Below are 13,262 nucleotides of genomic sequence, written 5' to 3'. Positions count from 1 at the left end.
ACTGTCAGTAATGATGTAAACACAGGGGGTAGAGTTATAATTTCTGCAAATATCAAATTATAATAGCTCATATACAAATACTCAAGAAAGCTGTTTAAAGTGCAAAAACTGCTAAAGACATGAAAGCTGCATGCACTATATAAATTAGGTTTTCTATTTGCATTAGATTTCGGGATACCCCCAAAGCACTTGAGCAAATGCGCACTCTTCAGAAACCTATAAAGCAATGTTCTCCGACAGAAGCCATGTTTGTTAAAGTGCTTTTTCTTAACAGCCTTTAATCCTTTAAACAGCTGCATTTGTGTGATTTTTCAGAACGCTGCTTTCTCCAAAAAACCCAGAATAAGCAGTTTTCTTAAGTGCATGTAAACGTGGTCAAAGTCTTGATAGAATAAAATATATATATGGAATAAAAGATATAGAAGCCTCTGTGAAGTCAAGTGATGTCCATACAGGAGAGCTGAAGTTCCAACCACACAACTTTGCGATACTGTTTGTGAGTTTTTTTTGGAACTACGGTTTTGGGAAACACCAAATCGTTCAACTATGTTGGAAACGATGGAACTTGCGACCATAGTTGGCTAACTATTCTTTTGGGAAACGTACCCATGTATGAGGTACACTTATAATAGGTGGTTTTCTAAGGACGTGTCTATGGAGACATGTGTCCGACGACACTTTGGGACCATCTCACTTTGATTGCTTCGCATCATAAACAGAGCATTTTAGGACGCTGTGTCAAGTTAAATGTGGTTTGAAACTATGTATCTCAAGACACCTGCTTTCAGAGTTGTGATCTGTCCAGCTGTGTTTGAATGTATGACTGCATCCTCATATTGTGCTGTCTGCTGTAAGCATGGTTTGTTGTCTGCAGAGTTGTGCGTTACCTGTACAGCTGGAGTTGCACTTACTGCCCCCTGCTGAAAACATGAATGTGGTACTTCAAGCTTGAAATGCTCCAATGATAGGAGTATTCCTTATTACGTTCCAGGGGCATGATTAATTGTTTTTAAACATGTTATTTTTTTTTATATAATTAATCGCACTGAATTAACATTAAATCAACAGCTTCAATTTTTTGTATAAAAAATAATAGAAGTCAGTGTACTCACTGACTAGTACTCACCATGATAGTAAAAACAAATATACCATAGAGGACTTAGTGGGACCCTGCATAACAAGGCGCATGACAACGTTCCCGGTCGTCCAACCAGTGCGTAATGGCTTACCACAGTAAATGACTCTACATTCTTTATCTTATGCAACTGATCTGCAATGGTGATATTAGTGTCAATGTTGTTGACTCGGTTCAAAACACCCCTTTTGTTGCAAGCTAAAAACATTCTTGGGAAGAAAGCTCACAATCAGTTAAAGTTGACACTGGTTATTATGCTTGGCTGTAACTGTAGTTTAGGGGACAGTTTGGGATGAGAGCCAGTGCTATTACTGTGTCTCTGTTCCTCTAGAACAGAGCTCTACTCTGTCTGCTTTCCCTCTGTTGATATTTCCCAAACAGTCTGGCTGTTGTCACCAAAAAGCTCACACAGCCTAATAAGTGGACAGAGCCTCACTCATCCCTCTTTTTGTCATGGGTTGTCTCTTTCTGTTTTATCTGACTTATGTCATAGAGTCCCTCTTTGATGGAGTCTGTAGCAGACATGACCAACGTCTGACGGCTTGTTATCAGCATAACACAAGTACTGTCTTTTGGCTAGCTGATGAAGCTCCCATTAACATTAAAACAAAGAGAAGTACAAGCAAGAGTATGTAAGAAGCATTCATTTGATTCTGTTGTATTAATAAAAGATGTAATTAACATTGTGACTGCCCCTCAGATGTAATCAATTGCATCTGTGTTTAAAAAGGTGCAAACCAAGTGGCCCATACAATAAGAATTTGTTTGGGGGGGGGACCATTGGCTGGTTTCTCCTCTTCTATGTGTGGTTTGGTAGGAGGTCCTTACAATAACAATACTGTGCAAATTATTTGTTATAAGTTATAATGGTTTGTCACTCATTTGGGTTAAGGATTTAAAAGGTCGAGAAGATCACATCTGTCCACATTTGTCCAGAAGGGTTATGCTACACCCTAATGCTTCTCCCCCATATGCACTTTGGTCCACCAGAAAATCCAACAAAAGCTAACCTTGACCAATACAGTATTCTTAATACTGGACATACAGAAAGAATGTTCACTTGTTTGTCATCCTGGCAGTTGCACACTTTTGAGGATTACCAGCTAAAAGTGATGGGTCTTTCCAACCAAAGGTAAAAAAACCCCATCAACTTCAGCGATAATCTCTAAATATAAGTCTAAAACTATAAAATATATTTTGTCATAGTGAATGCAATCTGACATTATTAAAGCCGGAGTATACTTCGGTTGTCCGCGTTGCTGAGGGGTTACTTACAGTATGTGTGACGCAAATTTCTTCATCAGCACAGTCTGTGCGGACCCAGATTTACTCGATATGCGGACAGTCCTCCTCTGTGCGAATCTTTGACGCATGTGCCTGCCGTTGATTGTACTATAACAGTAGTCACAAAACAGTCACAAGCATCAAATGCATCTGTGTTCACTCATGGTCAAAAGAGTGTACTTTAAAAGGTAAAATTAAGGACACCCAGGCCTTTACTTACCTCTTCACACTTTTAACCCTCAGAGACCCAAGTATTGATATATATAAAAAATTATCCTCCTTGAAAGAGTTTTTAAGAAGCCAATGGTTATTTATATACAGTGTATATACACTACCGGTCAAAAGTTTTGAAACACTTACTCATTCTTTATTTTTTTATTTTTTTCACATTTAGAATAATAGTAAAGTCATCAAAACTATGGAATAACATAAGTGGAACTATGGGAATTATGTTGTGACTAAACAAAATCCAAAATAAATCAAAACTGTGTTATATTTTAGCATCTTCAAAGTAGTTTGTCTTTGCCTAGAATTTGCAGACATGTACTCTTGATATTTTCTCAACCAAATTGTTGAGGTATCACCCTGGGATGCCTTTTAAACAGTATTGAAGGAGTTTCCATCTATGTTGGGCACTTATTGGCTGCTTTTCTTTATTATTTGGTCCAAGACATCAATTTCAAAAACGTTTATTTTTATTTTTTATTAAATTTTAGTTTTATAATGAAATAAATTAATATGGTGGCACAATTATATTTTTGTCTACAAAACTAATTTCAAACATTTAAGCATATGCCTTCAGATCAAAAGATTTTTAAGATCATGAGAAACATTTCATTCAAGTGTTTAAAAACTTTTGACCGGTAGTGTATACAGTATGTGTATATATATATATATATATACACACATACATACAGTTGAAGTCAGAAGTTTACATACACCATAGCCAAATACATTTAAACTCAATTTTTCACAATTCCTGACATTTAATCATAGAACATTCCCTGTCTTAGGTCAGTTAGGATCACTACTTTATTTCAAGAATGTGAAATGTCAGAATAATAGTAGAGAGAATAATTTATTTCAGTTTGTATTTCTTTCATCACATTCCCAGTGTGTCAGAAGTTTACATACACTTTGTTAGTATTTTATAGCATTGCCTTTAAATCGTTTAAGTTGGGTTAAATATTTTGGGTAGACTTCCACAAGCTTCTCACAATTAGCTGCTGGGATTTTGGCACATTCCTCCAGACAGAACTGGTGAGTCAGGTTTGTAGGCCTCATTGCTCGCACACACTTTTTCAGTTCTGACCACAAATTTTCTATCGGACTGAGGTCAGGACTTTGTGATTGCCACTCCAGTATCTTGACTTTGTTGTCCTTAAGCACAACTTTGGAGGCATGCTTGTGGTCATTGTCCATTTGGAAGACCCATTTGCGACCAAGCTTTAACTTCCTAGCTGATGTTTTGAGATTTTACTTCAATATATCCACATAATTTTCCATCCTCATAATGACATCTATTTTGTAAAGTTCACCAGTCCCTCCTGCAGCAAAGCACCCCCACAACATGATCCTGCCACCCCCATGCTTCATGGTTGGGATGGTGTTCTTCAGCTTGCAAGCCTCACCCTTTTTCCTCCAAACATAATGATGGTCATTATGACCAAACAGTTCAATCTTTGTTTCATTTAATTTTTTCTCCAAAAAGTAAGATCTTTGTCCCCATGTGCGCTTGCAAACTGTAGTCTGTTTTGTTTATTTTTTTTATGGCGATTTTGGAGCAGTGGCTTCTTCCTTGCTGAGCAGCCTTTCAGGTTAGTCGATATAGGACTTGTTTTACTGTGGATATAGATACTTGTGTACCTGTTTCCACCAGCATCTTTACAAGGTCCTTTGCTGTTGTGCTGGTATTGATTTGCACTTTTCGCACCAAACTACGTTCATCTCTAGGAGACAGAATGCCTATCCTTCCTGAGCGGTATGATGGCTACGTGGTCCCATGGTGTTTATACTTGCATACTATTGTTTGTACAGATGAATGTGGTACCTTCAGGCATTTGGAAATTGCTCCCAAGGATGAACCAGACTTGTGGGGGTCCAAAATTTTTTTCTGAGGTCTTGGCTGATTTCTTTTTTATTTTCCCATGATGTCAAGCAAAGAGGCACTGAGTTTGAAGGAAGGCCTTAAAATACATCCACAGGTACACCTCCAACTGACTTCAATTAGTCTATCAGAAGCTAATTTGCTAATTGCCTAAAGGCTTGACATCATTTTCTGGAATTTTCCAAGCTGCTTATAGGCACAGTTAACTTGGTGTATGTAAACTTCTGACCCACTGGAATTGTGATATAGTCAATTAAAAGTTAAACAATCTGTAAACAATTGTTGAAAAAATTAATCGTGTCATACACAAAGTAGATTGAAAGTTGTCCTAAAAGACTTACCAAAACTATAGTTTGCTAATATGAAATCTGTGGAGTGGTTAAAAAATTTGTTTTAATGATTTCAACCTAAGTGTATGTACATTTCTGACTTTTCCAAGCTGTATATATATATATATATATATATATATATATATATATATATATATATATATATATATATATACAGTGGTGTGAAAAAGTGTTTGCCCCCTTCCTGATTTCTTATTTTTTTGCATGTTTGTCACACTTAAATGTTTCAGATCATCAAACAAGTTTAAATATTAGTCAAAGATAACACAAGTAAACACAAAATGCAGTTTTTAAATGAAGGTTGTTATTATTAAGGGAAAACAAAATCCAAACCTACATGGCACTGTGTGAAAAAGTGATTGCCCCCTAAACCTAATAACTGGTTGGGCCACCCTTAGCAGCAACAACTGCAATCAAGCGTTTGCGATAACTTGCAATGAGTCTTTTACAGCGCTGTGGAGGAATTTTGGCCCACTCATCTTTGCAGAATTGTTGTAATTCAGCCACATTGGAAGGTTTTCGAGCATGAACTGCCTTTTTAAGGTCATGCCACAGCATCTCAATATGATTCAGGTCAGGACTTTGACTAGGCCACTCCAAAGTCTTCATTTTGTTTTTCTTCAGCCATTCAGAGGTGGACTTGCTAGTGTGTTTTGGATCATTGTCCTGCTGCAGAACCCAAGTTCGCTTCAGCTTGAGGTCACGAACAGATGGCCGGACATTCTCCTTCAGGATTTGTTGGTAGACAGCAGAATTCATGGTTCCATTTATCACAGCAAGTCTTCCAGGTCCTGAAGCAGCAAAACAGCCCCAGACCATCACACTACCACCACCATATTTTACTGTTGGTATGATGTTCTTTTCTGAAATGCGGTGTTACTTTTACACCAGATGTAATGGACACACACCTTCCAAAAAGTTCAACTTTTGTCTCGTCAGTCCACAGAGTATTTTCCCAAAAGTCTTGGGGATCATCAAGATGTTTTCTGGCAAAAATGAGACGAGCCTTAATGTTCTTTTTGCTCAGCAGTGGTTTTCGTCTTGGAACTCTGCCATGCAGGCCATTTTTGCCCAGTCTCTTTCTTATGGTGGAGTCATGAACACTGACCTTAACTGAGGCAAGTGAGGCCTGCAGTTCTTTGGATGTTGTTGTGGGGTCTTTTGTGACCTCTTGGATGAGTCAAGGGTCGCCACTGTTACATGTTTTTGCCATTTGTGGATAATGGCTCTCACTGTGGTTTTCTGGAGTCCCAAAGCTTTAGAAATGGCTTTATAACCTTTTCCAGACTGATAGATCTCAATTCCTTTCTTTCTCATTTGTTCCTGAATTTGTTTGGATCTCGGCATGATGTCTAGCTTTTGAAGATCTTTTGGTCTACTTCACTTTGTCAGGCAGGTCCTATTTAAGTGATTTCTTGATTGAGAACAGGTGTGGCAGTAATCAGGCCTGGGTGTGGCTAGAGAAATTGAACTCAGGTGTGATAAACCACAGTTAAGTTATGTTTTAACAGGTGGGGCAAACACTTTTTCACACAAGGCCATGTAGGTTTGGATTTTGTTTTCCCTTAATAATAACAACCTTCATTTAAAAACTGCATTTTGTATTTACTTGTGATATCTTTGACTAATATTTAAACTTGTTTGATGATCTGAAACATTTAAGTGTGACAAACATGCAAAAAAATAAGAAATCAGGAAGGGGGCAAACACTTTTTCACACCACTGTATATATATATATATATATATATATATATATATATATATATATATATATATATTAATGCATATTTTGTTTTGAGGTCATAAAAATCATCATATTGTGCTCCTTGAAACAACCACACCATCTTTTTCCAGAGCAGCCTGTATTTCTCCTGAGGTTACCTGTGGGTTTTTCTTTGTATCCCGAACAATTCTTCTGGCAGTTGTGGCTGAAATCTTTCTTGGTCTACCTGAACTTGGCTTGGTATCAAGAGATCCCCACATTTTCCACTTCTTAATAAGTGATTGAACAGTACTGTCTGGCATTTTCAAGGCTTTGGATATCTTTTTATATCCTTTTCCATCTTTATAAAGTTCCATTACCTTGTTACACAGGTCTTTTGATATTTCTGTTCTGCTCCCCATGGCTCAGTATCTAGCCTGCTCAGTGCATCCATGTTAAATTAACCTTTAATTACCATTTAAACCTGTGTGTGTCACCTTGTGTGTCTGTAACAAGGCCAAACATTCAAGGGTATTTCAACTTTTGATCGGGGCCATTTGGGTGATTTCTGTTATCATTATTATTTAAAAAGGAGCCAAACAACTATGTGATAATAAATGGCTTCATATGATCACTAACCTTAAATAAAAGACAGCTTTTTTGCATGATCAGTCATATTTTCAAAATCAATACCAAAATTTCACAATTTCTGCCAGGGTATGCAAACTTTTGAGCACAACTGTATGTCCAGTTCGCATCCTGCGCATCTATCTGGACCTCACCCAGAGCTACAGATGCTCGGAGCAGCTCTTTGTCTGCTTTGGAGGGCAGCAGAAGGGGAAAGCTGACTCCAAACAGAGGCTGGCCCATTGGATTGTGGATGCCATTTCCTTGGCTTACCAGTCACAAGACCTGCCGTGCCCCTTGGGAGTTCGGGTGCACTCCACTAGAGGTGCTGCATCCTCCTGGACACTGGCAAGGAGGATGCAACCTACGCATAGAACTGGTTTCATCCCGAGTGTTACGAGGTAACAGCAGGTAGGCCGGGCAGCCGGTTGGGTGTACTGCTTGCATTACACCTTTCCCCTTTTTCAAGGTGATAATGTGCGTTATTTTGTCCACAACAGTTCCCCGTAACTTTAAATCTTAAGCACTGTTCAGTGACTAACTTGGCGGAGGAGTGATGCCACTAGGCCTAGTACTCATGGTATGCCCCTTTTCAGGTGAGCCCGTGTGCTTGGGCTTAGTGCTCCATACGTGGTGATTCCCCTCTGGGTAATCCCATGTGACGCATTTCCACTGTTCGGTTTCCCCTCTGGTGAACCCTGTGTTCCCCTCATCAGAGCCTCGCTCTGCTTCGGCTACTGTTGCTGTGTACCCTCTCCGTAGATAGGGTCCTCCCAGCGGTATCATTCCATATGTGAACTTCCCCGCTGGTAAGTCCATGTGAGGTATTCTCCACATGTTAACCTCCCTCTGGTAGGATGTGGTCTCCGTAGTACCTTCCCTCCTGGAGAGGGAAGAGCACTTCCCAGCGTTATTCTAGAAGGTGCTCGGCGGAAAATTGCTTAACAGCAAATATCAGGAAAGGCCACCGCCTGTAGCCTCCTTGGGTAAGTGCCTCCTCCCCCCTTAACGGGACTAGGGAGACGCCTTACCTAAACTCGCTGGAAGGTCACGACGTGGTTGAGCGCTCGCTGCGAGGCACGCAGCAGCTTGCCCGTGTCCACTCTTCCATACCTCGTGACACGGTTCGTCAGTAACCCCTGTCCCCTGATGGAGGGAACGAGACGTTGTGTCCCTCCTGTCGCGGCACTGACTGACATGGCCGGGACTCTCTATTGGCTCTTCAGCATAAATCTGAATGAGTGATGCACGCCATCTCCTTTTATACCCGTATGTCCAGAGCTGAGAGTGGCATGCAAATTCCACTCGCCAATTCTCATTGGCCTTTTCTATTTTAAGCAAAGGTGATTGGGGCTCTCAAGATCAAACCCCTAGTGTCACTACATCAACACAACGTCTCGTTCCCTCCATCAGGGAACAGGGGTTACACCAGTAACCCAGATGTTACTGCAAATTGCTAAATTTCTATCAAAAGCTTTAACTAGCTTTTTCCTTTTTTTATGCCTTTAGCAAGCTCTGACAGTTGATTTCTTTCCCATCAAAACAGCTGTTTTTTTACAGATCAAATTGTCACCTATTGTTATGTGTAATATTGACCCATATTTAATAAGTATTCATTATTTATTTAAATGATTTAAACAAATTTTGAAATTCTGCTATGCTAAATCTCTGACGGTTAAAGCTGAAGTGTGTAATTTCTGTGCCTCCAGCATCACCAGATGGAATTGCAAAAATAAACATTGTTTTCATACAGCTTTCCTGCATACTCCCTCCATCTACCATTGGTCAGATCCTGCCCCAAACTTACACCATTAGTTGAGCCAATGGTGTGTTGAACTGGACAGGATGGGACGCTCAACAAACAGAGCAGTGTTTTGATGCCGTAGAGCCTCTGGGATCATGTTTTTTTATTATAGGCAGGTTGACCTCTGCATATAAAGCTGGGATAGGAGAAAGTATTTTAACATTGAAAAACTTACATTAGCTTTAGAAAGAACATAATGATAATGTGTTACTCAAATACTTAATTAACTTATTGTCTTTTTTCTAGTCTTACCCAAACCTGAGGCCAGTTACATCACCATATCACAGGACATTGTTGAGGCCAACTGCACAGCTGTGTCCCGTCCTGCAGCAGAGATCTCTTGGAATGTTGAGGGTCATAACCAAACACTGGGGCCTGCTGTGACAACATTATACCAGCTAGGGGATGGCACCACAATGGTGGTCAGTTCCATTCAAATTCAGGCTGAACTACTGGACGATGAACTTATAAAATGTGAAGTTCATCATCAGGGCCTTGGTTCGGCCATCTCTATCTCTCTGAACAAATGTGAGTAAAACTTGGTAATGTAAAAATGCATCTGATATTTTTGAAGAAATGTTTGACGATTCAGTGTTATGCTTTTTCTATGTTTTTGCAGTCTTAGGGGCCATTCACACCAATGTGTTTGTGTCTGTATTCTATTCTATATATGAAGGTCTTTGACCTTTCCACCATATCTCACTGACACTATCTAAAAACATTTCTTGACACTGTGTCAAGTTAAACTAAACTTAAACTGGGAAAAAATGTGTATTGAGATGCCTGTTCATTGTGCTAGGTTTAAAAATGTTTTGGGCAAGAATGCATTTGGTCTGAACTGCCACTTAAACAGTGCATTTGCTAAATTTTCTCATTACACTTGTTCTTCCATTATTTCATGCCTCTCTCTCTCTCTCTCTCTCTCTCTCTCTCTATATATATATATATATATATATATATATATACACACACACTGGTGGCCAAAAGATATGTACAGATTTGCTCTTATGGAAAGAAATTGGTGTTTTTATTCACCAAAGTGGCATTCAACTGATCACAATATATAGTCAGGACATTAATAATGTGAAAAATTACTATTACAATTGAAACTACTTCAAAGAGTTCTAATAAAAAAATCCTCCATGCGCAGTAATGATAGCTTTGCAGATCCTTGGCATTCTAACTGTCTGTTTATTCAGATACTCAGGTGACATTTCACCCTACGCTTCCTGTAGCACTTGCCATAGATGTGGCTGTCTTTTCGGGCACTTCTCATGCACCTTACAGTTGTAGCATCTGGACCAATCAGACACACAATTATTCATTATTTAATGAATAATCCAACAGACGTATCAAGACCATAACAAGCAAAGGTCCAAGTAGGCCTAAGCAGACTCCGAGATGTCTGCTCACCCACTAATCATTATCAGTTTTTACTCCCCCTTTGCTGACACTGGTCCAGCAACTAGTGGACCTCAGAGACATTCCAGGTGGGGGAAGGTAGCCACATGCAAAGGAATGTGGCTGAGAAGAAACTCACTCCATTCCCCCATAGGAAAGACACATAAAGCCCATAAAACAGACTTTTCTTAATTAATTTATAGACAAATTGTTCTATAAATAAACATGCATATCCTCAGGACATTGTGTGTATGATTATTACTGTCTCGTATAGTGTCTTTTGTACTGTATACCATTTTGTGCATTCTTTATGACAGAGCCACTAGATAATGTAAAATTATTGGAATCATGCTTCCTATCAAATTAATCCTTGTGTGATGCCCTAAACATTGGAGTGTAGCACCCACTTATAGCATGCATTGTATGCTTGTTATATTAATCAGAGCATAAAGGGGCACAAACTGCTAGCTTACTCCAGTCATGCAAATGAGTCAGCTTCCAAACAAAGGAACTTTTCCCACTGGAAAATTGCACCTTTCTCATTGGTCAAGCCAAACTCAAGAGGAGTGACCTCCCTCAGGAGTTAAAGGGCACTGTCGGAGTGAATTCCCTCTCTCTCTTCCCTCTTCTCTTTCTCCCTTCTGCTCATGGTTGCTGCTCGTGTGGGACTGGAAACACCCGGACACATCAAGCCATGTGTAACTTCCTCAACCATAATGGAGTCAAACTAACACTGCAAGTTCATCATCATTTCTTCATTCAACATGGAAGAAATTGATTGCAACTTCAACACCATCGACTCAAGGAACCATCAAGACTTTCTCCTGAGACTGCATCTGGGCGCTCTCTCAACCGTCAAGGCATTGCAAGTATCGTACAATTAACTAACTAAACAGAGGTTAAGTATAAGCGGTGAACCCCTTTGTTAACAAAGGTGCTTTGAAGTAAGAAACTGACGGTTATTTCAGATGGTTAAATGACTCTTTTCATAGCTCATTCCCCTGTTATGTTCCTGTTTTATTCACTTTCACTTTTCCATTTCCCATGTATGCGTGATTTGTGTTTATGTGTTTGTTTAAATTAGTTATGTGTTTGTGATTTAGTTAAATAAAGCTTTTGTGTACATTCTTGCGAGTTGATTCTGGTCTGCTTGTAAATCAACGTCAGTTTAACGATTTGATCACAGCTACATGCTAAGAGTTATTTTTCTGTGGCCACGAAAAATATCCTTTCTGAGAGTTGATAGATGATCAATACTGAGTGTTCGCTGGACGAACAGATTAATTGATTGTAATGTTAATTCAGCTACATCAAGTTAATTCTATTAACTGATCCAATATTTATAATTAATTATAACGAGTTATGATTATTCATATTTCCATTTTAAAGATAATTAGACTGTGGTATATTTTTATAAATAATCTCATCCCAGTTTTTAAAAGATTTTGCTTCAAAGCTGTACCTAAATATGTGTAATATTATTTTTAATAAGCCATGAGAATAATATTACTCCAATAAGAGAATTAATCATAATTCCCTTATTAAAGCTAATTCCTTACAATAGAAATTGTGAGCTGATACAACGAGACATTGTATTATGATTTTAATGGTGGAGAATTTTATTCAGACAAATAATCTAGTTATTTGTCATTTATCTAATTTATAATGGTTGTCGAAACGCGACTAATTCCATTATAAATTTCCTTACATAATAATGTAGAATAAGGACAGTTTAATTTAATTCTTAGCTCACACATACTGTTTCCCTACATATAATGGTGGAGGTACGCGGGCACTTTAACCCATCCCGTGTACATTTATACTACCAAATTCGCTACACAGTCTAGCTGATCCCACAAAAGCTCAATGGGGTTAAGATCCATAACACTCTTTTCCAATTATCTGTTGTCCAATGTCTGTTTCTTTGCCCACTCTAACCTTTTCTTTTTGTTTTTCTGTTTCAAAAGTGGCTTTTTTTCTTTGCAATTCTTCCATAAGACCTGCACCCCTGAGTCTTCTCTTTACTGTTGTACATGAAACTGCTGTTGAGCAGGTAGAATTCAATGAAGCTGTCAGCTGAGGGCATTTGAGGCATCTATTTCTCAAACTAGAGACTCTGATGTACTTATCCTCTTGTTTAGTTGTACATCTGGCCTTCCACATCTCTTTCTGTCCTTGTTAGAGCCAGTTGTCCTTTGTCTTTGAAGACTGTAGTGTACACCTTTGTATGAAATCTTTGAATATTTTGGCAATTTCAAGCATTATATAGCCTTTATTCCTCAAAACAATGATTGACTGATGAGTTTCTAGAGATAGCTGTTTCTTTTTTGCCATTTTTGACCTAATATTGACCTTAAGACATGCCAGTCTATTGCATACTATATATACAGTTGTGCTCAAAAGTTTGCATACCCTGGCAGAAATTGTGACATTTTGGCATTGATTTTGAAAATATGACTGATCTTTTATTTAAGGATAGTGATCACACGAAGCCAATAATTATCACATAGTTGTTTGGCTCCTTTTTAAATCATAATGATAACAGAAATCACCCAAATGGCCCTGATCAAAAGTTTACATACCCTTGAATGTTTGGCCTTGTTACAGACACACAAGGTGACACACACAGGTTTAAATGGCAATTAAATGTTAATTTCCCACACCTGTGGCTTTTTAAATTGCAGTTAGTGTCTGTGAATAAATAGTCAATGAGTTTGTTAGCTCTCACGTGGATGCACTGAGCAGGTTAGATACTGAGCCATGGGGAGCAGAAAAGAACTGTCAAAAGACCTGCGTAACAAGGTAATGGAACATTATAAAGATGGAAAAGGATATAAAAGATATCCAAAGCC

At 38.7% G+C, this 13,262-nt stretch overlaps 1 protein-coding gene across 8 annotated transcripts in view; it reads left to right on the top strand.

The window, feature by feature from the left end:
• The window catches only part of LOC127443920 (OX-2 membrane glycoprotein-like), a 74,232-nt gene that overhangs the window by 27,769 nt on the left and 33,201 nt on the right, over positions 1-13,262 (top strand). For 7 of the 8 annotated variants that reach the window (XM_051702985.1, XM_051702988.1, XM_051702991.1 and 4 more), the window contains one exon: positions 9,256-9,537. In XM_051702985.1, coding sequence (XP_051558945.1) covers positions 9,256-9,537 — 282 coding nt within the window. Of the gene's footprint in view, positions 1-9,255; positions 9,538-11,102; positions 11,547-13,262 lie in introns of those variants that run through there. The other variant, XM_051702987.1, reaches the window with a different exon arrangement.

This window comes from Myxocyprinus asiaticus, chromosome 7, assembly GCF_019703515.2.
Source record: "Myxocyprinus asiaticus isolate MX2 ecotype Aquarium Trade chromosome 7, UBuf_Myxa_2, whole genome shotgun sequence".
NCBI classification, from domain to species: Eukaryota; Metazoa; Chordata; class Actinopteri; order Cypriniformes; family Catostomidae; genus Myxocyprinus; species Myxocyprinus asiaticus.
Note: the sequence above shows the minus strand (reverse complement) of the source record. Positions and strands in the feature narration are given on the sequence as shown.